Source organism: Neofelis nebulosa, chromosome 6, assembly GCF_028018385.1.
Source record: "Neofelis nebulosa isolate mNeoNeb1 chromosome 6, mNeoNeb1.pri, whole genome shotgun sequence".
In the NCBI taxonomy this organism is placed as follows: Eukaryota; Metazoa; Chordata; class Mammalia; order Carnivora; family Felidae; genus Neofelis; species Neofelis nebulosa.
In genome coordinates this window covers 139,915,437-139,942,418 of record NC_080787.1, presented here as the reverse complement: position 1 = coordinate 139,942,418, position 26,982 = coordinate 139,915,437, and the positions used below count along the sequence as shown (strand labels likewise).

At 44.0% G+C, this 26,982-nt stretch overlaps 1 protein-coding gene across 4 annotated transcripts in view; it reads right to left on the bottom strand.

Annotated features, from left to right (window-relative positions):
* AKAP12 (A-kinase anchoring protein 12) overlaps nucleotides 1-26,982 on the bottom strand; it is a 104,217-nt gene that overhangs the window by 18,256 nt on the left and 58,979 nt on the right. Inside the window, exon 1 of one of the 4 annotated variants that reach the window (XM_058735652.1) lies at nucleotides 7,119-7,328. The exons of 2 other annotated variants lie outside the window; for them this stretch is intronic. In XM_058735652.1, the coding sequence (XP_058591635.1) occupies nucleotides 7,119-7,143 (25 nt within the window). In that variant the 5' untranslated portion in view covers nucleotides 7,144-7,328. Of the gene's footprint in view, nucleotides 1-982; nucleotides 1,005-7,118; nucleotides 7,329-26,982 lie in introns of those variants that run through there. One more of the 4 variants, XM_058735654.1, reaches the window with a different exon arrangement.

Genomic DNA, 26,982 nt, shown 5'->3' with positions numbered 1-26,982 from the left:
GAAGGCCATGTTATACCTACATTACCTCTTTGACTCCCATCACAGATACCGAGGGGGAAGACGGGGCACACACACCTTGGGTTGGCTCCCTCCCTCTCCTTTTCTTTATTTGCACCATGTGAGGATCCAGAGCCTTTAACCCCATTTTGGACCTAGGGCAAGTCGAACGCGGCCACAGCCTTTCTTTCTGTGTTGAACTCCTTCCCCCGCTTTCCCAGCCAGGCTGTACGCAGTAAAATGAAATCACCGCGCGTTTCCCAGGTGCTGCCTGAAGGGGGAGCTCTCCACACACGACCATCCTCCTTCCCATCCTTGTTCTAGCATGGGGTTAGCAGAAACCTTTTCACAGGTATTTTTAGGTGCTGTCTGCATGCCAGTTCTGAAAGAGTTAAAGATCACAGCATGGGGAGCAAGGCTGCTGGCCTGGAGGAGAGGACCACAGACCAGCAGGTTTGGCTGCTGGGAGTGAAGGCAGCTGGTGAGAGACAGAAGGCCAGGGATAATAACCTAGGAAAGACAGGCCAGTGTGTGCGCCGAACCCAGGCTCGGCACAGTAGAATCCATTCAAAACCACACTCAGAAACGTTCCATTAATAAATTTACTTTTAAATGACCTCAAAACCTCCTCTCCTGTAACTTTCAACACATCAGCTCCGTATAGGATCATCTGCTCTAGATTTGTCGGATTGGATAGGAAGAGGAAAATCAAAAAGCCCCGCTCATCGAAGCATCACTGATTGGGGGGATACACGTTCCTGGTGCCCAAAAAAGTCCTTCCCCAGAAACTAGTTTTAGGGTAGGCCTTTCTGATGTCACATGTCAGTATCGTATCACTCATGGGGGATTTTGAACTGCCCCAATTACCCACTTTGAACACACTGCTGTTAATCCAGCTAGTTTCTCAAATGCCCCCAAAAAGCCCAGACACCGTGTTCGCTTATCCACTGCCGCGGGGACTGGGCTAGAACCCCCGCATTCTTACCTGGCATCAAAGACCACACACAGGCTTGGACAGGAGGCTGGTTAATGTGTCCACTGGAAAAGCCTCCAGGAGGGAGAGCTGGCACATGCGGGTTCCCCCCTCACCCCACAGCCACTCACAAGGACGAGGACCGACTACAGTGCTCGCCATGGTCCACACGCTCATGAGAACCACGTTTCACACCACTTTGCCGGGTACACGGCTTGTGTTGACGTGTGTTTTCCCACGTCAACCATCAGTGGGAACAGCATCACAGAAGTCTTGTTTCTCAAACAGACATTACCGCAGAAACCATGCATTTCTATTCCCTTTGTCTGGAAGGAGGCCCTAATCATGTGCCTGTGTGAGAGGGTGCATCTGTTGAAAACATTACATTGGAAATGCAAAGGATGCTTTTAAAAAATTTTTTCAATGTTTATTTTTGAAGGGGAGAGGCACAGAGTGTGAGCAGGGGAGGGGCAGACAGGGAGGGAAACAGAATCCAAAGCAGGCTCTAGGCTCCGAGCTGTTAGCACAGAGCCTGGTGCGGGGCTCGAACTCACAAGCCGTGAGATCACTCACCTGACTGAGCCGCTCAGGCGCCCCAAGATGACTTGTTTTTTAAATTTATTTTAGTGATCCCTACAACCAACGTGGGGCTCGAACTTAGGAACACAGAATCAAGACTACACGATCCTCTGACAGAGCCAGCCCAGGTACCCCAGAGAAGATGATGTTGAAAAATGATGGGGGTGCGCCTGGGTGGCTCAATCAGTTAAATAAATGTCTGACTCTTGATACTAATGTTGGCTCAAATCACAATCTCACAATTTGTGAGATCCAGCCCTGCCCCGGGCTCTGTGCTGACAGCGTGGAAGCTGCTTGGGATTCTCTCTCTCCATCCCTCTCTCTCTGCCTCTCCCCTGTGTGCTCTTTCTCTCTCAAAATAAATCAATTCTAAAAAAAATTTAAAAAATAAAAATGATGTACATTGGGCGCCTGGGTGGTTCAGGTGGTCACGCGTCTGACTCTTGATTTCGGCTCAGGTCACAAACTCAGTTTCATGGGTCTGAGACACAAGTCACGCTCTGCACTGATGGTGTGGAGACTGCTTGGGATTCTCTCTCTCTCTCTCTCTCTCTCTCTCTCTCTCTCTCTCTCTGCCCCTCCCCTCTTTCTCAAAATAAATAAACTTAAAAAAAAAAAAAAGGATGTACAAGGTGTTTTCATGCACTTAATTTTCTGAATATGCCCTAGAAGGAAAACCCTTAGGGTGAACCGACACAGTATGTAAATGCTGGACACGAAAGAAACTGCCAGTACAGCTTCTGGAAGCTGTCCTACCAGCAGAGACTTTGGGCAAGCTTGTTTGTCGTATGTTTCTCTAAGATAAATGAAGTGATATCCTTAAAAAGTGCAGACAGTGAAATGGAGAAGAAATGTGACACCCAGTAGTATTTATTTTCTGGAGCGAACACCCATAACTATAGTTTCATTTTTAAAAGCACAAGCCATTATTCTCTTTACTACAACATAGGAAAACTTGTAACAGAGCTTCAATAATAATCTCCTATGTATTTCTTAATATTTTGTAAAACTTTGTCATAGTAAGCCCTCTCAAAGTTAAACAAAAACAAAAAGTCTATGGACCGGGGAATATTAATGAAGTCAAACAAATTGAGAATATATGAAAAGTATCTTTAATGATGTCTCAAGAAATGAAAACTTGGGGGTGCCTGGGTGGCACAGTCAGTTATGTGGTGGACTCTGGATTTACGCTCAAGTCATGATTTGCAGTTCGTGAGATCAGGCCCCACACCAGGCTCCACACTGACAGTGCATGGAGGCTGATTCTGATTCTCTCTCTCCCTCACTCTCTCTCTGAACCTCCTCCACTCGCACTTGCTCTCTCTCAAAATAAACTTTAAAAAGTTAAGAAAGAAAGAAAGAAAGAAAGAAAGAAAGAAAGAGAAAAGAAAAGAAAGAAAGAAAGAAAGAAAGAAAGAAAGAAAGAAAGAGAAAGAAAGAAAGAAAGAAAGAAAGAAAGAAAGAAAGAAAGAAAGAAAGAAAGCAAGCAAGCAAAAACTTGAAAGCATTTCATGTATAGAAACCCACTTTGGTAGGCAATGATTATAGCTTTTTTAGGTGTCACTTTCTACTAAACAATGTTTAATCTCCAGATAAATGTCCAGTTAGTCGATCCCAATTTTACGAAATCAGTCACAAGAGATCTATATTGTGCATGGGCCAATATACATTTTCCTTGTGAAAGTAATAATCCCCCAACTTCCCGAGTTTCAAAAGGGACATGATCCCCAAAAAATCGCAGTGCTATTGTGGATGCTGTGTTCCTCACAGACACCCCACTCCAATGTCCACATATGCAATCAACAGTTCCAGGACCCAAAACCTGCAGAGTCTTTTCTCACTCTTCCAAATACTTAAGAGATTAGGACATAAAAGTATAACTTGTTCCTTTTAGTTTAGAATTTTAAAGGAAAAAAAAGTCTCACCTACTGCAAATTTTCAATGCTTTTATCCAAACGTAGCTCTCAAATTTCCATGGCACAACTATTGTGATTTTTTGGTCAGAGAAAAAGTGCAATATTGCAAAAGCTACAACATTAACTGAACCAGTGCGCTCTGTTCCCCAGGCACATCAGGCCTGCTGGCTGCTGACATCTGGATCTGGTTAACTCTCTCCTACGATCTGCAACATTGTCCTGGAGTTTTTCCAGAAATTCTCTACATTCTAAATCCTTCCCTTATATCCTACACACCCACTCCCCTTGTTCTAATGCTCATTAACCACAAACCCTCAAAGGGGAGATGTTTAACTGGGATTAAAACTCAGAGAGGCAAAACCCCATATCGGAGGCGTACAGGTGAGTCACCACTGGCCTTGGCCTCAGTAGTGATGTTCAATGGTTCCTTATACATCTGGGCAGGTGAAAATAGGGGTAACACTGAACCAGTATTAACATCCCTTACACAGTGAGAAAGAGGCTCTTTACAAGGTACTCTACAGCTGTGCTTTTTCGTAGCTACGGAACACCAAGAAAAGCTTAGTTTTCATCTTAAAAAGAGGGTTAAACAACCACTTTGTGCAGGATTCTCGCGGGGCATAAGGATAACTGCCACACAGATTGGGCAGTTGGCAAGTCGCGGGTGCTTCTGGTGTATACCAAAAAGCCTCCATGGGAGACACAAGCAGCCACGTGGAGGCTTCTCTTGTTATCTTGTCGTATGATTTGCATAAAGGCATTTTAAATCATCTAGAACTTGCATGAATGTTGGGATTCTTCCTTTCCCAGTTTACTTTAGAGATAAAGAGCAATGCTGTCCTAATTCCTCATGATAATCTACGGTTAGTCTCAGTAATGTGCATGAGTTAGAACAAATAGGGAAGATATTTTCCAAGTACCTTTTGAACTTCAAAAAACGCTTCTTTTCCTGGCACACCATTAATAGGTTGGTGGGGAGAAGACACTGCCATCATCATTGTATCTGATCACATGTTTGCTAATTTTTTTTTTAAGTTAAAAAAAAATTATTTAAGTAATCTCTACACACAACATGGGGCTCAAACTCACAACCCTGAGATCAAGAGTTGAGCGCCCCTCTGAGCTGGCTAGACACCCCCTATTTTCTAGTTTTTAAGCGAGGGGTTGCTCATGTGGTGATGAGGGTAAGATATCAAGAAAGACAAAGTATGTAATGTGAAGATGCAATCATTTTACAATTCAAGTTCTGCTGCCTTCATCTCACTCGTCTGTGTATGGGCAGTGGGGGAGAATAACAGCCCTTAAGGGACAGCTTTTCCCTGCTTCCAGAAAAGGAAACTCATTCCTAAGCACAAAAATATTATCAGTCCAATCCCTTCCTGGTCATTGTGAAATTTAAATGCTCCGTGCATAACATAGTACTGCAGAGGACTAGAACTCTCTTTCACATTATTTAGATGAGTAATCTGATAGTTAATTAACACTTAAGGCCAGTTTTAAAAGCCTTCATTGCTTTTCAAGATTCTGACCGACTAAAGACTAGTCACTATAAATCTTCCTTATCAGGTTAACTTTTAAAGGAAAACAAAATGACAGCTCAAACTCCCTGTTATTTCTATTTCATCCACCACAAAATGTTTATTTGCTGTTCGATTTTTGGAAGTAAGAATTTCTGTACACCTCCTGGCACGAAATTTTGCCACATCCCCCATAACAACATGATAATAGAATTTAAGCTCAGAAAGTAATCGATCCAATTGCTTGAAGCTGCCTTTAAAAAGGAGACGGTGCGGGGCGCCTGGGTGGCGCAGTCGGTTAAGCGTCCGACTTCAGCCAGGTCACGATCTCGCGGTCCGTGAGTTCGAGCCCCGCGTCAGGCTCTGGGCTGATGGCTCGGAGCCTGGAGCCTGTTTCCGATTCTGTGTCTCCCTCTCTCTCTGCCCCTCCCCCGTTCATGCTCTGTCTCTCTCTGTCCCAAAAATAAATAAAAAACGTTGAAAAAAAAAATTAAAAAAAAAAAAAAATAAATAAAAATAAAAATAAAAAGGAGACGGTGCTTCCAACTATTTCTGTTCATTTGTCTATCTATGGGGATTATCTGAACCAGTTTTTAGAAGCCCTACATGTACCCCAAGTTTGTTACCTATGAATTACTTCGAAAAAGAAATACCTTCCTTTCCCATAAGAAACTCGCCATGTGATAAACCAGATAGGGAATATACTAAAGATTGTGCTACACGCAAAAAGCACCCAAAAGAAAGTTCTAATCACAGAACCCCACCCCCCAGCTGTGACACCCTACAAACCACCCTCCCAGGCAGCCTCTCTCAGGGTTTGGGATTTCTAGGTTTCATTCACAGTAAAGTCACGAGCTAGAAAAAATTAAAAATTTTGTTTTCAATTTATTTTATTTTGTATAGTCTATTCGATGACAGATCTTAGGTATCTCGTAAACCCTCATGCTATAGAAATGGTAGAAAGGCTTACAGTATTAACTTGAGGAAGGAATTCTGAGGAAATCTCCAAGTAAACAAGCTAATCTCTAGGAAGTGAGAGCTATTTTTAGTTTTGCTACACTTTCACATTCATTTAAAATTCCACAGAAGAACCAGGCTTTGCAGAAGCAATTATATTGAGAAAAATGTAAAGTCTAGAAATGCTATACTGCCCTTTTAAGAAAATACGTAGATTTGGTGAGTGGTCTCAAATAGCAACGAGCTGATCTCAGAAATCTAAATTAGCAAATGGGAGTTTTTTTCTTCCTGATGAGTGGTAAAGGGAGAGAGAAGGAGAAAACAGGCAGGTTCCAAAGGAGTCAGGCTACAGTACAATTGGATTAATGATCAAATAAATGCAATTTAGAAAAAGTTGTCAGTACCTTCTCCAAGTCTGATACACACACACACACACACACACATATATATATATACATATATATATATATATATATGTATATATATATGTATATATATATATAAAACTATATAAAACTCATTTGCTAGGGGTAGGAATTAAATATTAGAATTCATGCCCACAACTAGATTTCTAGAAAGGACGCTTTAAAAACATACATTCTTACTATTAGTGCCTAAATGCTGCTACCTGCTAGCCCATCAATCTTGTACTATGTGTTCGTTAAAACCATCGTTTAAACCACAGCTAACATCTTAGACCCGCCCCCACCCCATCAATCGCCAAGTGCACCTTCACTGAAAGTTTGTAATAATCAGGTCAAAAGGCCAAACATCGTGATTATCTCAAAACCAGGAATTTACTTTTTTATGGCTACAAGAGATTTTATGGCTACAAGAGGCTTTCACACCGATTTTTCCAATTCGCCCCCATCTACCACGTCTCTCTCTTCAGCTGGTGCTGTTCTCCCGCCCCTGAAAAACTACACTGAGAGTCTCCCCTAAGTACCTACAGGAAGACTCCCGCCGAGGCGAAAGGAAAACGCCGGGTGTGTCGGGTTCTTGCTGAGCCAGAGAGCGAATGCTCTTCTGATTGGCATTCGTGTCTGTCTGCCGACCTTCCCATCGGTGTGTTCAGCCACGGACCTCGAAACTCTCCACCCAAACGCAGGTGAGAGGCGAAGGGCGCACTTATTCCACCTGCTACGGGGGCAGAACGCAACGGCCCGGCTCCCGCCTTACCTGTGATGGTGATGATGCCCAGCATAGTTACTAGCACACCCGCAGGTGAGAACAGCGGGTCCTGGCCGGCCTCTGGCGGTGCGCTGACGCGCCACGCGGTCTTGCCAACCCCGTGCGGCCTCGCTGCGATCAGAAAGGAGCAACCGCCAAGCCACCCTCAGAGGATCCGGGACAGCGAAAGGTGCCTTCGGGGCTGCGGCAGAAAGGGGCCGAGGGCGCATTGCGCCCGCTAATTATAGGAGGCCCCACCCCCGGCCGCCCACCTAGCGGGGGGTTGGGACCCGGCCCCGCCCCCCCGCGCGCTGGGACTTGGCACAGCGCGGGCGTCACGTGCTTCATTTTAAAGGCGAGGAGCCCTCCCCCGCGCTGGTCTCCGTTAATGGTCAGCGAGGCTCTGCAAAGCGACCCGGGGAGGGTTTAAAAGTTGCTGGGATGCATAACCCAGAGTCAGCAACATTTTATCAGAACCGTTATTTCATTCCTGGCGCTGATTTACGACTTCTGTGTCTCAGCTTTTAGCCTTACTTAGAGCAAATAACCGCACAGATACTACGTCCTACGGCCAGTTTTTACAGCACGTCCCGTATCCTCGTTTGTGTGAAGGCTGATGAGGTGCAAAGCACTGTTTGCTTTTTAGCACCTAGAATATTTCATATTTTCACCATGTTTGACACACACAAGGTGCGCTGATCTGGGGATGGCCACTGATCTCGGTTGTTCCATTTCTTGGTCTTTGAGATGGGCAGTTACAAGGCAAACTCTCTGTCCCCAACACTGGATCGAGGAAACTTTAAAAAAAAAAAAAAAAAAAAACATTTTTATTTACTTTTGAGAGACAGAGACAGAGTGTGAGCAGGGGAGGGGCAGAGAAAGAGGGAGACACAGAATCGGAAGCAGGCTCCAGGCTCCGAGCTGACAGCACAGAGCCCGACGGGGTGGGGGTGGGGGCGGGGGACTTGAACCCACCAACTGTGAGATCGTGACCTGAGCTGAAGTTGGACGCTCAACCAACTGAGCCGGCCCAGGCACGCCCCTCGAGGCAACTTTTTAAAAGCCCAAATACTTGAGCAATAGGTCTGTATTTTATTTTATTTATGATATAAGTTAACTAAATTTTTATTTTTATTTATTTTTTTTTTTTAAATTTTTTTTTTCAACGTTTTTTATTTATTTTTGGGACAGAGAGAGACAGAGCATGAACGGGGGAGGGGCAGAGAGAGAGGGAGACACAGAAGCGGAAACAGGCTCCAGGCTCTGAGCCATCAGCCCAGAGCCTGACGCGGGGCTCGAACTCACGGACCGCAAGATCGTGACCTGGCTGAAGTCGGACGCTTAACCGACTGCGCCACCCAGGCGCCCCAGTTAACTAAATTTTTAGATCAAACTATGCCATCTTCCAAAATATAGACACTGTCCTATCTCTAATATACAAGCAATGCTGCATGGAAATCGGTCAGAACCTACATTTAAAATTCTGAAAATTTCAGGCAGCCCTGAATTCTTAACATTTTTTTCCCCTGAAACTTTAGAATGTTCTACATAAAAACACAAGATAAGTGATAAACAAGTCTTACAATTCTGACCCTCTTTTCTATGCCAATTTTCTGTTTAGGGTAGGTCCGTGTAGGCTCCCTGGCTGTGCCGCCTCCTTTTCCCCCTTGTACTATTTATCACCACATGCCTTGCCTGCCTGGCCCCCTTTACCACAGGCTCTTCCCCTGGGCAAACATAAGAACAGTTTACTATTGCTCTTCTCTTCAGACGGAGAAGCTCAGATCTTGTTCATTACTGGGTGGGGGGGCAGAGAGAGGCCTGGGGTGGACCAGAGTGGGCAGAGTAAAGAGAAGGGTGGGGGAGAAGGGTCGAGAAAAAGCTGAGCACAGAGACGCTGGCTGGAACTTAGTTGCTTCTTCTGGCCACCAGGAGGCGCAACACACCAGGGTCAGGCCTAAACTGAGCAGCGTTAAGGCGGCAACGTTCCCAGCAATCAAGCTCTGTTAACCAAAATCAGTTTCAGCCTCTCCACTGACCGGGCTTCTCTCTTCTATCCCAGCAAACACCCAGCCTGGCCGTTAAGGGCCCGTGGGAACAGGGAGTGATGAGCTCCTTGTCCTAACGGCTGGGATCTGATTCCCAAAGCAAGCCACTTTCATCTTCTCTAGAGGACTCTTAACTCGGCTTCACAAATAGCTTCAATTATATTGAGAGTCTGGTGTGCGTGAAATACTGCCGGTGGAACGGTCCGGTCCCTCTGGAGTGCACAGTTAAGGGGTCGGGTCACAGCAGCTCTGTATTTCTCCCCTCTCCCCACCTACACCTGCAGCCCCAGCCCTGGGGAGTCCTGGCTGTAACAGATCATGGACAAGAGAGACTCTGGAGGCTGCACTGGTGGTCTGTTACATTAAATGACTGGTCTACAGCCTTCCTAAGCATGGGTATCAGTCCCAACAGTGTGTCCCCCGTCCCTCCCGCCCCCATGGAGCCCACACCACTTCTTCAACTGTCCCAGGAGCCCCAACTACCTCGGGACTTATGGTCTCAGTAATACCTCACTACTCAGCACTAACTGTTGGGGACAGCACATGGCCATCGTCTGCCACCTCTGAAATACACGTGTCCCACTTATGGGTATGTCTTGTTGATTCTGACCTTGCTTAACTGTGCTACCAGCTCCTTTCCTTCCTGGAAGTCTAACTTCTAACAGAAGGACCGGCACCAGAAGCTCCACGAGCTGGACTGGAGGAAACTTCACTAGTTACAAATTTAAGGCCCCAAACAACACTTGCAAAGATAAATGGAGGGGCGACTTGGGGGGGGTGGGGGTGGGGCAGGGCTCAGTCCGTTGAGTGTGTCTGACTTCAGTTCAAGAAGTAGATCTCGGGGCGCCTGGGTGGCGCAGTCGGTTAAGCGTCCGACTTCAGCCAGGTCACGATCTCGCGGTCTGTGAGTTCGAGCCCCGCATCAGGCTCTGGGCTGACGGCTCGGAGCCTGGAGCCTGTTTCCGATTCTGTGTCTCCCTCTCTCTCTGCCCCTCCCCCGTTCATGCTCTGTCTCTCTCTGTCCCAAAAATAAATAAAAAACGTTGAAAAAAAAAAAAAAAAAAAAAAAAAAAAGAAGTAGATCTCACAGTTCATGAGTTCAAGCCCCACATCAGGCTTGCTGCTGTCAGTGCAAAGCCCGCTTCAGATCCTCTGTTTACCACCCACCCCCAGCTCTGCACTTCCCCCTCTCAAAAATAAATAAAAATTAAAAAAAAAAAGATAAATGTACTGCTGTGTAATTTTGTTAAGCTTTTTCTTTTTAAGACACTGGTAAAGATACTAACACATCTAATCTGCTATTCTTATAGAAGTAGTTAAAACCACAAGGCAGGGGCACCTGGGTGGCTCAGTCGGTTAAGCGTCAGACTTCGACTCAGGTCACAATCTCGCGGTCCGTGAGTTCGAGCCCCGCGTCGGGCTCTGGGCTGACGGCTCGGAGCCTGGAGCCTGTTTCGGATTCTGTGTCTCCCTCTCTTTCTGCCCCTCCCCCGTTCATGCTCTGTCTCTCTCTGTCCCAAAAATAAATTAAAAACGTTGAAAAAAAAAAATTTAAAAAAAAAAAGAAAAGTCATCAATCAGGATGAAAGCAGAAGTAAAGATCAGAACTAGGGTCAGTATACAATGCAGCAAACTTTTTCTTTTGTCATCACTTCCATTCCCTGTTTTTATTAAAGCAAAATTATAGGGTAAGAGACCATCACCCAAAGCACAAATTATGTTCTGGAAGATACTTACCATATCACAAATAGGTAGAGGACAGAAAAGCTGTTTTCCCAAATCTGCATGGTTTGTTCAACAAATCTTTGCCACATTCTGGCTCTGTGTTAATTATGCTGTGCACCCAGGGATACAATTAGAGATTATCCTTGGCCCTGGGGAGGTCATCTGGTGGCAGACACATCCGGAGGCCAAAGTGGGCACACTCTACTGTAGCTCACTTCAGAAACTATCCGAGCTAGCCTCTGCCAGCGCAGGATGTGTGAAGGGGTCAGCCCTCCCAGTCCTCCCAGGGGGGCGCAAAGGAAGACAGTCCACGCAGAGGGAGTGCCGTGAGCAAAGGCAAGAAGGACATAACAGTTGGTAAATGATGAGTTCCTTATAGCTTCAAGTTCAGAGTACATGGCGAGAACAATGCAAGGGAAGGGACAGAGATGGTAACTGAAATGAGAATGAGAAGTACATATATGAGGCTTTTGAATTTGAATGACAACTTAATAGCTTTGTAACAAATAACCCGATTAAAAAAAAAAAAACGGGCAAAAGGATCTACGTAGACATTTCTCTAAAGTACCTACACAAATGTATACACAGGGAGCGCCTGAAAAGACACTCAACATCATCAGTCATTAGGAAAATGCCAAACAAAACCACGAGATCCAATTTGCACCCACTAGGCGGGCTGTAATCAAAAAGATGGACAATAACAAGGTGTGGAGAAATCAGAACCTTCCTACATTGCTAGCGGAAATGTAACATGGTGTAGCTGCTTTGGAAAACAGTCTAGCAATTGTTCACAATGTTAAACATAGATTTACCATTATGACCCAGCAACTCTACTCCTAGATACATACCCAAGAGAAACGAACACCTACATCCACACAAAAACTTGCACAGGAATACCGATGACAGCATTATTCACAGTAGCCCAAACAAGAAGCAACCTAAATATCCATCAACGGATGCATGGAAAACTAAATTAGGTATATCATACAATAGCATGTTATTCAGCAGTAAAAAAGGAGTTAAGTATACATGCTATTACACGGATAAAGAATGGAAAAATTGCTAAGTGAAAGAAACTAGTCACCAAAGAGCACATACTGACATAAATTTACTTTTATTTACTTAATTTATTTTACTTGGCGGCGGGGGAGGGGGGGTTGCATGCAAGCTGGGGAGAGAGGCAGAGGGAGAATCCCAAGCAGGCTCTGTGCTCAGTGCAGAGCCCGACGTGGGGCTCGATCCCACAATCCTGGGATCACGACCTGAGGCAAGATCAAGAGTCAGACGCTCAACAACCGACTGAGCCAACCTGGTGCCTCTAATTCCATTTATGTGAAATATCCAGAATAGGCAAATTGACAGAAAGTGGACTAATGGGTGCCTAGAACCAGGGAGGTGGGGAGAGAGGGACTGACTGCTAACAGGTTTGGGGGTTCTTTAGGAGAGGATGGAAATGTTCTGAAATTCATGGTGGTGCTGGTGGTACAATCTGTGGATATTACTAAAACCCACTGAAATCTAAATGGGCCAATTGCATGGTATATGAATTATATCTGATTAAAGTTTTTTTTGTTTGTTTGTTTGTTTTGTTTTTTTTTTTAAGAATTTTTTATTAGTTTGGAAGGCTCCAAGGAGGAGGCTTTGGAGCAGAGCTGGTGACACAATTTGAACTGTGATTTTAAATAGGTAACAGGGCAGCAATGCCAAGGAGGAAGACAGTCTAGAAACAGTGGTGACCATAAGGAGCAAGGCATCATTAGTCACATCATGCACTAACTGAAAGACGCCCATGAGGCGATGGGAAGGCAACTGATGACAAAAACTATGAGATCGTCTGGATGAAACAATGGAATGAAAAATTAGAAAGGTCTGGAACCCTGAGGAAGAGGAATCTGAAAAAGGATGGAGTAGGGACAGAGATTAGGGGCAATCAAGGAGACAGCGGCATCAGAAGCCAAAGGCGGAGGGGATTAAAGGTGGAAATAGTGGTCAGCACAGGAGCACATCACACAGAGCCGGGACACAGGTCAGGAACTCGAGAGGCCTCGGTCTGGGGGGCAGTGGGGGAGGGAGGGCAGGCCCAGCAGACAAACAGCCAGTAGAAGGACACCATAAGGACACCTCTCTTTCCTGAGAGGGAGGGGACAGGGGCACATACACCAGAACAAGCACCGATACCACGTTCCTTCACTGCCTCCAAGAGGGCTTGAGTATTAAACCCAAATATGAAACGCGGGGAAACGGGGAGAGAGACACCAAACCCAGGTCTCCCCACCCCCTTTCACTGCCTTTCCAAGATGGCCGTAACTTGGAGGAGAATCAACCAACAACCCAGAAGTCGCTTCTTTTTTCCTATGGCTGGAAGAGAGCAGGTGAAATCAAAGGGAGCGTTGTTCACCACTGTGACTCTAAAAGGCTTCAAGGTCATCTAAGGATGAGCTCAAAATTGCAGAAAGAGAGGAACACAGACACGGTCTCAATGACATTAGCAAGTCACATGCAGGATGGGTAGGTTCTCCTGGGCTCTGTCCCCATGCTATATACCCAGACAAATACCAGCTAATTGAATCTTAGGGTCCAGCTGAATTGGACATGTTTATATAGACATGGCTATTCTGACTCAAAGTCCTCAACAAATAATCTGAAGAGTTCCTCAAGGGGAATGTTGTAGACACCAAATGAGAGATACAGATTTATGTTTGAGAATGTTTACTGCTTGGGATGCACAATATTTAAAGAGCCGATGTGTCCTACCAGTAGGAAAATGGTGTATCTCATCCCTTCGGTGGAATATTTGGCAAAAACAACATATTTGAAGTAGTTGATGACAAGGAAAATGGCTACATCAATATATAAGTTCACACCTTTATTCAGGATAAAAGCAGGGTAAACTATATATTGAATATAATCTCAATTTTGCTTTTTATTACGTATGTATTTTTGAGAGAAAGAGCACGGACGTGAGGGGGAGGGGGAGAGAGACTCCTAAGCCCACTTGGGGCTCAATCTCCTGACCCTGAGATCATGACCTGAGCAGAAATTGAGAGTCAGATGCTTAACAGAGAGAGCCATCCAGATGCCCCGCAATTTTGCTTTTTAAAATTCGTATGTACCAAAAAGAATTAAAAGAAAAGAAAGAGAAGAAATAAGATAAAATAAAATGCATATGTACCTGAGGCTGAGGAAGAAAACCCAGAAAGAAAAACAACAAAAGCCAACCACAGTGGAATTATGGGCAATCTCTATCTCAGTATTTTCCTACATTTTATAAATCTTCCACAGCTTTGTTGCTTTTATGGTCAGAATGCGAGCATATTAGATGCCTGGCTCTGGGTTGGACAGGGTAGGGTGGTCCAGCACTCCCAGACCTTGAATCTAGGAGTACTTCTGATATTCTATTAAAAAAAAGCACAGTGGTCCAAATGATCCTGATCTTCAACTCTCCAACCACTGAACATATAAATTAGCGAGCTAAAAGCACATTAAATTTTCAGTGTGCTCTTTTAAAAATTATGAAGTAAGAAAAACGTGCCTTACTACCAGATCTGGTCGGATACGTGAACAGGAATCAATTATTTCCTGAATGCCTTGTGTTCAAATCTTCGATTCATCTGAAGCCTGAATATCTCTGTCTTCGGCAAAGTATTTAAGTCTCTGGGCTTCAACTGATTGGGGGAATAAATATGTCACCCAAAGTAATGTTATTCTGAGGTTAACACCAGCACTATTGAGTATATTTTAGAAGCAGAATAAATGTTAGCTATTAACATTTATTAATATTTATCACTTTAAACCATGCATCTCAACAGGGGTGATATTGCTTTCAATGGAAAGAAAACTGGTTCATGAGGAGGAGGCTACATGTATATGAGGCATAGATAGATAGATAGATAGATAGATAGATAGATAGATAACCTAAACCGATATACAATTCATCTATGCTATTCAAATTTTAGGGGGTGCACTAGGAAAATATCTAAAAACATTCCTTTCTGGGGTGATAATGAAAAGAAGGTTGAGAAATAGTCTTTAGTACAGATAAGCCGCATTTTAAAGAATTCTTTGAAAAATATTTCTGGAAAGGCAAGAGTGCTACTTTTTCATCAGTTTTTCAGAAATGCATGGTAATAAGAGAAGTATCATCTTGTGCTAGAAGTAATCATTCTGAGCACCTTTTCCTCTCGCTTTTCCAGAGAGGATCTTAATTTGCCTGGAGTCTTAACCAAAAGGAATCAAGGGGTTGGGGGGGGGGGGGGTGGCCAGGGGGGACAAGCTGAAGGTAGACTCGGAACAATAATAGTTATTTACCCCCCCACCCCCAGAGCCCACTAGCATTCCGCATCTGTCCTCCTGAATCACGGTGTGAATCCCCAAGCAAGCAACATATACAACTTCCGATTTTCTAATAGCTGCATCAAAATGAATCTGAAAAAATGAGGTTAACCTAGTATCAACATAATATTACGGCAACCTGTACTCAAATTACTAATGAGATAGTTTACATTCCTTTTTTTTTTTTTTGTACTAAGTCTTTGAAACCCAGTATGTATTTCACTCACAAAGCACAACTCAAATAGGATTAGCAAAATGTTCAAGTGCTATGTGGCTGCAGCACAGCTCTGAAACTACAAAATACTGAATGTTCCCCTCTTTCCGTGACTTTTCCAATGACAATCCTATCCTGCTTTAATCTCCTAGCCTTCTGGACAGAAATTACAAGACACCCAATCACAGAATTGCCCTCACTACTTCAGGGTCCAGTATAGAGTTGACCCTTTCCACTCTCCTAGAATTATCTAGCATTAGCCCTGATCCTATAACAAGGCCCTTCCACTTCCCCATTACAAAGACTTCCATGCAGGAATCCTCCCTTGGTTTAGCACTTAAATAAATCTAACTTGGTTGGACTACAGATGAGTTCCTGGTGGCCTCAATGTGGCAAGGAATTAAATTCCCATTGATGGATTTAGTTGGTACACCTGTCTTTTTCGTCATCTCTTAATTTGTTAATATATTTGAGTTAATGTTTCAATCTATTACTTTTCCCACCAACTTTCATTATAATCATACACAATGAAAAAGTGCTTTCAATGATTTGTTTTCATCTAAAAGGTCAACTTACTAGTATATTTAGACCGGCTTCAAAAATAAATACAAAGCAAAAATTGGCATTTGCAGGAGAAATATATTTAATCATGTAGTCACATGAATTACAATTTAGTTGCAAAGATGACTTTTTTTACAAATCTAGAGTGTGATAGTTAAAAGCATGTGCTTTTTTTTTTTAAGTCAATGTAAAATTTACCGCTCAGATAAAGAGTAAATTCTGGATGACAGCAGGTTTAACTTCTACTCCCTCTAAGAAACATACTCCTGGATCACCAAGATTTAATGCATAAACTTCAAGGTCAGGAAAAGACAGAAAACGTAAGAAATTTGACGTGGTAACTGGTTTGACCCCCTCAATATACCCGCGTCCTAAGCTATCACTGGAAAAAGTAATTCAATTTATGCTATAAAAGTCGCCTTTAAAAGCCTCAGACTGGGGCGCCTGAGTGGCTCAGTTGGTTGAGCGTCCGGCTTCGGCTCAGGAGCCAGGGGGCGAGGGAAATGGGAAGTTGTGGGGGGTTAAAAAAAATTTTTTTTAACATTTATTTAGTTTTGAGAGGGTAGGAGGGGCAGAGAGTGAGGGAGACAGAGAATTCAAAGCAGGCTCTGTGCTGAGAGCCCGATCCTGACCTCTGCCGAAGTCTGTGGATCAACCGACTGAGCCACTCAGGCACCCCGGAAGTAGTTTTTAATGTACAGAAGTTCAGTTTTGCAAGATGAAAACGGTTTTGGAGATGGATAGTGGTGATGGCCGTACACGGGAATGTACTGAATGCCACCGATCTGGGTGCTTAAAAGTGGTTAGTGTGTGTCATTTTTTATTTAAAACAAAAAGACCCTAGGTCTCCCCTCCCACATTCTGCATAGCCAGACGCTCTTCACTTATCTACCCCAGAGATGACTGGAGTGCACCTGAGTCTGGGAGGTGGGGGAACAGACGTTCAAAGGCACACCAAAGCCCACTGTCCTGAAAAGCAAGTGGAGTTTATGCACACCGCTCCCAGACTCTCCCCTACTAGGCTCCAAAGAGGAGACTGAACACTCCAGAAAACAAGAGTCTTCTTGGGGCAATTTGACCAGCCCAAGAAAAGAGATGTTAAGATCAACCAGATCACCTTTCGGGGATGGCCACGTTGTCCCAGTAACACAAGTCCTAAACAATTTTTAAATATGACAAAAGAGCCCCTGAATCAGACATGTAACAAAAACACCTATTATAAAAGACCAAAAAAAAAAAAAAAAAAAAGCAATTTGGAAGAGACTGAGGCTATGCAGAGAAATAAACTTTCAAAGAAATCCTCAGAGAGATATTGCAGCCAAGAAAAAACAGGATACTTCAAAAATGAATTGTTTAGGAAAAAAATCAGTTCTTAGAAATTAAAAACAAAAATAACAAAGTTAAATCTAGTCTTAAGACATTTTCCCAGAAAACAGAGCCAAATACAAAGAGATAAATAGTAGGAAAAAAAGGTTTTGATTAGGACCATTCTCGAAGGTCTAAAATCTGAATAAGAGTAATTCCAAAAAGACAACAAAGAAAAAGAGAGGAATGGATGAAATAATTTCCCAGAAGCGAAGGGCATGGGTTTCTCGACTGAAAGAACTCCTAAGAACCCAGCTTGTTGGATAAATGGATTCACATGGAGATCCACTGTTGCAAGATTTCCAGAAGACTTTAAGAAACCATGAGCCATCCGAGGGATTAAGAAGCAGATTCCAACAGTGATACACGTATCAAGACAACACTGACAGAATCCTAGTATGTTCGAGTGCATGAATGGAAATTAACACGACTGGGTGGATGTTTAAGGCTCACACTGGACACACATGAGAAAAATGCTTCTCTTCTGTAAAAAGTTCATTCCCTGAGCTTAGACAGTGAGGCCACTAGCTGGTGGCTCTGCAGGAAGCCACCAATGTACAAACTAAAGCATCTTTCATCCATTTGTGACAGGCAATGATTTGGAACTAAGTGGAGGTCATCTTACTGTCATCTTCAGCTACTGCATCAAGTCATGCAAGGCTGTGTGATCATTATCACGATGAGTGAAGGCCAAAGAGTGACTTTAATTCCAACATTAGAAATACATCAAAGTATACTGACATTTTCTTCCCTCTATTTGGCTTTAGTTCATTTAGCAACATCCTTGGTAAGGAGCCTCCTTCATTTGCTTCTCCATCAATGTACTTGTCTCCACTCCAAGCAATTCTTTCAGTACATCATACTTGGTATAAAGGAAACCAAGTTCTCACGTTTTCAAGAGGCTGAGGGGCGCCTGTGTGGCTCAGTCGGTGGAGCGTCCGACTTCGGCTCACGTCATGATCTCACGGTCTGTGAGTTTGAGCCCTGCGTCGGGCTCTGTGCTGCCCGGAGCCTGGAGCCTGCTTCGGATTCTGTGTCTCCCTCTCTCTCTGCCTCTCCCCTGCTCATGCTCTGTCTCTCTGTCTCAAAAATAAATAAAAACATTAAAAAAATAAAGAAAGAAAGAAGCTGAGAAATAAACTCTTCTTCAAAAGCAGGAATATTTATTTTTATTTATTTTTTTTAAATTTTTTAACGTTTATTTATTTTTATTTTTTTTATTTTTTTAATTTTTTTTTTCAACATTTTTTATTTATTTTTGGGACAGAGAGAGACAGAGCATGAACGGGGGAGGGGCAGAGAGAGAGGGAGACAGAATCGGAAACAGGCTCCAGGCTCCGAGCCATCAGCCCAGAGCCTGACGCGGGGCTCGAACTCACGGACCGCGAGATCGTGACCTGGCTGAAGTCGGACGCTTAACCGACTGCGCCACCCAGGCGCCCCAAACGTTTATTTATTTTTGAGACAGAGAGAGACCGAGCATGAACGGGGGAGGGGCAGAGAGACAGGGAGACACAGAATCCGAAGCAGGCTCCAGGCTCCGAGCCGTCAGCCCAGAGCCTGACGCGGGGCTCGAACTCACGGACCGCGAGATCGTGACCTAAGTCAAAGTCGGACGCTTAACTGAGCCACCCAGGCGCCCCAAAAAGCAGGAATATTTAAATTGAAACCCAGGTGTGCTTGGCAAGTTTCCATCAAGCACATGCATACTCGAAATATATAAGCACTGGCATTTTTCTTTAAACGTGAGACGGCTTATTTTCTCTGGAAATGTTTTGCCTAGAGAAGAAAAGATTAAAGGAAAGACAGGATAAATGTTTTCAAATATTTAGAGGGCTACCATGTGGAAAAAGGAGGTGAGTCCGTTCTATGTAGTTCCAGAAGGCAGTCCTGGGAACAGAGAAGAGCAGGTTTAAGCAGAAGAGCCGCCTGTATGGGGGGGCAGAAGCCTGGTCTAGACCACCTCCAAGTTCCCTTTCACCAAGGCCACTAAACCAGATTTTGCAGATCATGCAGGCAGGTATTCGGGGCTGAACTGTGCCCTCTGCACAGTTAAAGCCTGAAACCCCCAGCATAGCAGAATGCGCCTGTATTTAGGGAGGTGATTAATTTAGAGAGAGATCCCTGTCATGGGCCAAATCCAACCTGACGGCATCCTCATAAAAAGCACGAGACACACCGAAGCCAGGGCTGTGCATACATAGGGGAAAGACTGAACACAGCCACAAGGAGAGCCAAGGAGAGGCCTTGGGGAAACTGAACCTGCTGACACCTTGAACTTGGGACTTCACAGCCTCAAGAGTTGTGAGAAGATAAATTTCTGTTTAAGCCACCTGTTCTGTACTATTTTGTTAGGGCGGCCCTCAGAAACTGATACAGCAGGATAACCGCCTTGTGCTTGTCTGTCTCTAAACTCTGGTGTCCATGTTAAGACAGGTGAAAGCAGTTCATTCGATTAACTAAACCTCCTATATGTTGCTCTTCACCAAAAAGAACGGCATACATTGTTACCATCACACTATACTGACACTTCAAGGGCAGAAGCAGTTGGTAAAAATACAAAGTGTGGTATTCAGGAATAAGACCCACTGGACAGAATTTGAACTCAGAGAGTGTATCTTCTGGAAGTTACCAAAGCATCCTTCTTTATATAACATAGGGACCTTGTGCTCGAGAATATACCATTGCTGGAACCATCCATCTGGGGGTTGCTATGTTAGGTGAAAATGGGATCGTTTTAGTTTTTTGAAGTTTATTTATCATCTCTCTATCCAACATGCAGCTTGAACTCACGGCCCCCAAATCAAGAGTCCTTCTTCCTCCACGCTCCTCCCTAAATTGGAACCGTTTTAAAAATGAGTCAGTCTTTGAGAAAGCATCTAAAAGATTGTCGTTCAATAAATGAAAATGGCTAAAATAATGTATTGTTTCCAAATGGGCTTAGTCACAATTAAAGAACCATTAACCTTAGGCCACTTCAGTCCCTCCAAGGGAAAGGATCTGAATCTTGGCAACTAACGCAGACCAGCCCATAGACCGTCTTCCCTGTGTGTTTCCTCGAGTGAACCACAACGTTGACCCTGCTTAGTGGACTCAACCAGCCTCAAACCTACAGCTATTTATAGGTAAGGCTTAAGGTTACTGCAACTTAAGGTTGAATGCCCGTCTTCAGGACAAGCAGATATGGAATTTATCACTGTCATCCAGTGGGGCCATAACCAATCCTATTATATAATTTCAATCTTCCATACAGGGGGAAAGACATCACCGTGTGGCCACATTTGTGAAGCTACGTACCTTTGTTTTGTACCTAAATGATTATCTGTTGAGACATCTTGATTTTCCCCTCTTGAACTTGTTCATTAAATAAAATTTCAAATATAGAAGTAGACTTTTTTTTTTTTAAGATTTTTTTTTTTTTACTTTTAAGTAATCCCTACAGGCGATGTGGGGCTCAAACCTAAAACCCCGAGATCAAGAGTGATATACTCCACCGACTGACCCAGCCATGTGCCCCAAATCTAGAAGATGCCTTTTAAGTTTGGACAAAAAGGGGGCGTCAGGGTGGCTGAGTCAGTTAAGCACCTGACTTCGGCTCAGGTCATGAGCTCTGGGTCCTTGGGTTTGAGCCCCGCGTCGGGCTCTGTGCTGACAGCTCAGAGCCTGGTGCCTGCTTTGGATTCTGTGTCTCCCTTTCCCTCTGCCCCTCCCCTGCTTACGCGCGCACATGCACCCGCTCTCTCTCACTCTCTCTCAAAAGTAAACAAACATTATAAAAAATTTTTAAAGAAGATTAGAGGAAAAAGAAAGTGTTTTCACAAAAGGGCATAATGGAATTACCAGGTAGATTCCCACCTGCCCAAGGTCACTTGGATGTCTTCAGCGGCTAACCCATCATTTGGTTTTCAGTGTTTATATTACTGGTTAATTCTGATGTTACTCAGTCCCAGAATTTCAGAGTTGGCTGAGGATGATGATTTTACATAGGAAAACTGATGATCAGTGAGATAAGGGGATACGTTCAACTCAAGGTGACACACACAAAAAAACAGTGACTAAAACAGTGTCCCCATGTTTCTGTTGCCTAGAATAAACCAAGCATAAAAAGGACCAGAAGTCCTTTCCTACTCCTTTCCTCATACTCCATACTCTGACCACCATTTTTCACGTTAGAAGGAATAATAAAGGTTCATTGCACTGTCAGACTTGAATATAGTTCGAGGAAGAAATTCTTCCCTATAAGGGTTAGCTGTTAATTACTAGGAAAAAAAAAAAAAAAAAAAAAACCTGGGGCGCCTGGGGGCTCAGTCAGTTAAGCTTCCGACTCTTGATTTAGGCTCAAGTCATGATCTCATGGTTTGTGAGATCAAGCCCCACGTTGGGCTCTCCGCCAGCACCTTGGGGACTGCTTGGGATTCTGTCTTGCCCCCTCTCTCTTCCCCTCCCTAGCTCACGCGTGCACACGTGAGCTCTCTCTCACACATCTCTCTCTCAAAATAAATAAATAAACATAAAGCAAAAAAACCCTGTGTTTCTTTAAAGATGAAAGCAGTAGTTATCTGTCAATGGCATAATTTCAGAGAGGCACTCTAAAAACATCCCTGTAAAAAACATGAATAAAAACCGGTTCCCAGAAACTGCAAACTACAGTACTCTCTTGCTGACGTTCAAGTCTTATTTTATGAGTGTTCCCTCTAGTTTTCAAAACATTACAAAACAGGATACAGCTTGAGAAAATGTCAGGCAATAACACTGTATTCGAACCAAAGCAGGGGTGGGAGGGATGCTCCTCTTTGTCTACTGAGCACTCACGAGGGATAGCATTCCTGAGTCCTCATTTCATCACGATCAACCCCTGGATAATCTAGAGTAAGCACCTGTAAGAACACGGCATGGTGTGCTGGGAAGGATCCAGCTCTGTTAGTGCCGATGCACCAAAGGAAAGGAGGTCTGGGGTAAATCCATTAAGTTGCACAAAGGTGAAAAACTAATAGATCCTCCTCTCTCTCGAGTAAATGTTAACTCATTAGTTAATGTCAACTTAAACATGCCTTCATGTGTTCAAGTATTTGTTGAGCACTTACTATGTATCAGACACTGTTTAAGTATTTATTTATTTTTGGAAGAGCGCAAGCTGGGGAAGGGCGGGGGGGGGGGGTGGGGGACACAGGATCTGAAGCGGGCTCTGCACTGACAGGCTGGCAGCAGATGTGGGACCGTGAGATCATGACCTGAGCCGAAGTCGGATGCTCAACCATCTGAGCCACCCAGGTGCTCCCAGACAGTTCAGACTTGGGGGATTCAGCACTGAACCATATGGACTAGACCTCCCCCCCCCCCCAAGAAATCTCTGCCCGTGGTTCCTGTATTTTAGCAGAAGTGGAGGCAAGAGACAGGCATAGTCAACGTGACATGTTGACAACCCAATGTGGGAAAAAATAAAGAGGAATGGAGGGTAGTAATTTGGGCAACAGGCATGACTTCGTGAGAATACTAACAAGGTCCCAATTATGTCATAAATTGAAATAGAAAAGGGATGGAATCCTGTTTCTTCACAGTTAAGAATGGTGGGGGTAGGAGGGGGGGGGGGTCATCCTCTAATAGAGACTTGGAAAGGATCTTAGGTACTCACTGTCCAGATAAAGTTCTTAAGTGATCAAAAAGCAAAGAACTACCGGTAATTCCAGAATGGACTTTCTGTAAGGTAACAAGGTCCTCGGGGAAGGTTGTGATCACTTGGCAGTCAGTAACATTTTGGCTTTTCCGAATCCCAAAGGCACTAAACACCAGAATCTGGCAGGTTTCAAACAGCAAACTTAATAAAAGCTAAGACAGTGACATTAAGCACCATTAGGAAAACGAAATTGTCCGTAAGGTTGCAAATTAAGCTTCTAGATAACTTGAGCGATGGATACCCCATTTTTGTTATGGTATCGGGGAGACGATATCCAGATGCTGTAGCAAAGTGGAATCCTGCAGAATGTAAGAAACACATTCTCTAAAAGACTTCTGTTTTAAGTGACATTTGGGGTTTTCCTGTTTTTACATTTTTCTTGGCGTTTCCCAGGATTGCCTCTGGATCACAGCAATGACCCTCCTTACCGTTCTGATCAGCTTAACAAAGCTGGCTGCTGCTCGGAATGCTGCTGGCTCCAGAGTGGCAAATGTCAGGAGCAGAGCCCCGACTACCGCTCCATTGCCGCTGGTGTAAACATCCTCATTCGGGGCACGCGACCAGCATAAACGCACACGTGAACAAAAATTTAAAAGCAAAAAAAGATTTGTTTATTCACAAAAACAAATGTGACCTGTGGAGACGGAAAAATCATGGCATTCACGTGCTTTATAATGTTTGCTGTGTCTGCTTTGCAGAAAGGCAAATCTCAAAGAGGAAACAGAAATGACTGCCTTATAAATGATAAGTCCAAATGCATGAAGATCTGAGACAATCAATCGATAATATGCACACGGCAATAAGTGGAGTAGGTACTTTATTTCATAAAAATATATCATCTAAATAAGGAAGGTCTTAAGTTTTTTGATTTTGTAATATTGAATTTTCCCATCTGGAAAAAAAAAAATAATCTGTACAACAGATACCAAGGCTACAATTTTTTTTTTTTTTTTTGAGTCGGAAAGTTTTAATTTGCAAAAGTTTTAAATCTAAAATTGGACCTGGACCAATTTGTAATGTTTTCAAAATCATTCTTGCTGAGGCATTTAATCATAGAAAATCCGTAAGCCACAGACTATAAAAAAATGACAGTTTGGGACAGAGAGGGCTCTTTATTTTATTTTAATTTTTTTTTAACGTTTATTTATTTTTGAGACAGAGAGAGACAGAGCATGAACGGGGGAGGGTCGGAGACAGGGAGACACAGAATCTGAAACAGGCTCCAGGCTCTGAGCTGTCAGCACAGAGCCCGACGCAGGGCTTGAACTCACTGACCGCGAGATCATGACCTGAGCCAAAGTCGGACGCTTAACCAACTGAGCCACCCAGGCATCCCGAGAGGGCTCTTTAAAAATCTTTTCAACAGAAGCAGATTTTCCATAGAACTAATGGCACTCGTGCAACCACTGTGAATGCTGGGGATAGCATGACATGATAAAATTTTTTTTTCTTTTTTTTTTTTTTAAGTTTATTTTGAGAGAGAGAGAGAGAGAGAGCGCGCATGTGAACCAGGGAGGGGCAAACAGAGAGAACAGAGAGGAAGAGAGGATCCCAAACATACTCCGTGCTGTCAGCACACAGCCTGACGCAGGGCTCGATCTCACGACCACAAGAACACGACCTGAGCCGAAATCAAGAGTCAGATGCTTAACCAACTGGGCCACCCAGGCACCCCAACAGAATTTTCTAATTGGGAAAAGGTTGCGGTTCTACAGAAGCAGTTTTGATAAATGGTAAACCACCCAAAAAGAATTCAGAAGGGGTAAATCTCCAAGGCTAGTTTGTTGTGAATTGTTGTTTTTTTTTTTTATTTTAATAATTATTTGTTTTCAACTCAGATTGTCTGCTTTCTAAAAGATGGCCCGTGAAATTACATAATCTTCAAGTCCTCTACAAAATACCTATATACATATTTAACCCTGCTGCACAGATTAGCATTTAGGAAGAAGTTCCTTTTTTGTGTCATTTATGGAAAGTTTACAAGGAAACAGGATTCCATTTTCATTCTAGGAAGAAGATTGGTTCTGAATTACCACTATTCCTGGTTTTAGCAAGAAAACAAGCAAGTTAAGGTCAGAAAATATTCTGGCTCTGTCTAAATATAGTCAGCCACTTTAATTTTTTTTTTTTTTTTTTTTTTTTTTTCTGAGAGAGAAAGAAAGAGAGAGAGAGCAAGCAGGGAAGGGGCAGAGAGAGAGAGAGAGAGAGAGAGAGAGGGGAGACACAGAATCTAAAGCAGGCTCCAGGCTCTGAGCTGTCAGCACAGAACCCACTGCGGGGCTCAAACCCACAACCTCGACATCATGATATAAGCCGAAATCAGATGCCTGACAGGCTGAACCACCCAGATGCCCCTTGGCCACTTTACGTTAAAAACCCTCTAGCAGGGGGCACCTGGGTGGCTCAGTCTGTTAAGCATCCAACTTCGGCTCAGGTCATGATCTCCCGGTTTCTGAGTTCGAGCCCCACGGTGAGCTCTGTGTGGACAGGTCAGAGCCTGGAGCCTGCTTCTGATTCTGTGTCTCTCTCTGTCCCTCCCCCACTCACACTCTGTCTCTCTGTCTCCCTGTCTCAAAAATAAACAAACATTAAGAAACCTCTAGCAGGAATGGCCCTTGTTCACAGTTTTCTCCCGTTAATTGATCCATTTATGGCAGAACCAACACTGTTGGTCAATTCTCCAAGGGAACAAGACGGGTCAGATCTATTCTTACTGTTGTGGACAGGAGTGGAAACCCAGGTCCCTCAAATCCTACAAATAAGTGTTACACACCAAATCATGCCTTTGTTTACATTATCGTAAGCATCGCTGGGGAAGAGATTTTCTGGAAATAACCATAAAATATAGCCTTAGGCTATCACTGCCCAAAAGAAAAGCATGAAAAAATATTTTTTAATAATTTGCCCTAAAGACTGTCTGTATTTACAGTGCCAGGCAAGTAAAAGGGAGAAGAAAAAAAAAACCAGCGTACCAAGCTCCCTTGGAGACCCTAATAAGTCAATGAATGACAGTTCATCGTAAAAGCAGGGCCTCAGGTGGTGGCCTTTGCAGCCCTAGGCCCCCTGCCTGTCTTTTCGTAGGTGACAAGGCCTTTTCAGGCCTTTTGAAGGGCAAGGTGTATTAATTGCCACTTTTCTTGCAGGGAGGTATTGGATATTTGCTCGAGCCCCAAGGCCATGATCAGAAGCCTAGGTCAGCTCAGGGAGACAATGGAATGATCTTCTGCTAAGGCATGTCCTTGATCCTTCTCTGCCTTCTGCTGATCACATCCATCAGCCAGCGTCAGATAGGAAGCCTGCCTGACCCAGGCTCTCCCTTGGTGGTGTATTTCAGTGATCCCACATTGCTACTAAATATTCCTCAAGTGCACTCTGCTTTCACAGCCCGGTTATCTAGTACACTTTCCTCGCTGCGTTTTCATTCTATTCTTTGCTCAGAAGACACTGTCCTGGGGCGCCTGGGTGGCGCAGTCGGTTAAGCGTCCGACTTCAGCCAGGTCGCGATCTCGCGGTCCGTGAGTTCGAGCCCCGCGTCGGGCTCTGGGCTGATGGCTCGGAGCCTGGAGCCTGTTTCCGATTCTGTGTCTCCCTCTCTCTCTGCCCCTCCCCCGTTCATGCTCTGTCTCTCTCTGTCCCAAAAATAAATAAAAAACGTTGAAAAAAAAAAATTAAAAAAAGAAGACACTGTCCTAACAGACAAGGCTTTGGACGTGCTCAGCACAGTGAAGGCACAGCAGTTAAGAGTTCACGCTTGAGAATCTGCTGATCTGGGTTTGAACCTTGAGAACAATAGTACCCGCCTCATTAAAGACCACACTGCACAAAAGGCACAGATCCAGGACCCAGAGGAAAAGCTTGCGAAGTGTTGGCTGTTATTATCCTACTCACTTTGGCTCTCATCCCTTGTCAACAAACCTAACCCCTACCCTGCCTCCGTCCCCAGATCTTATCCAC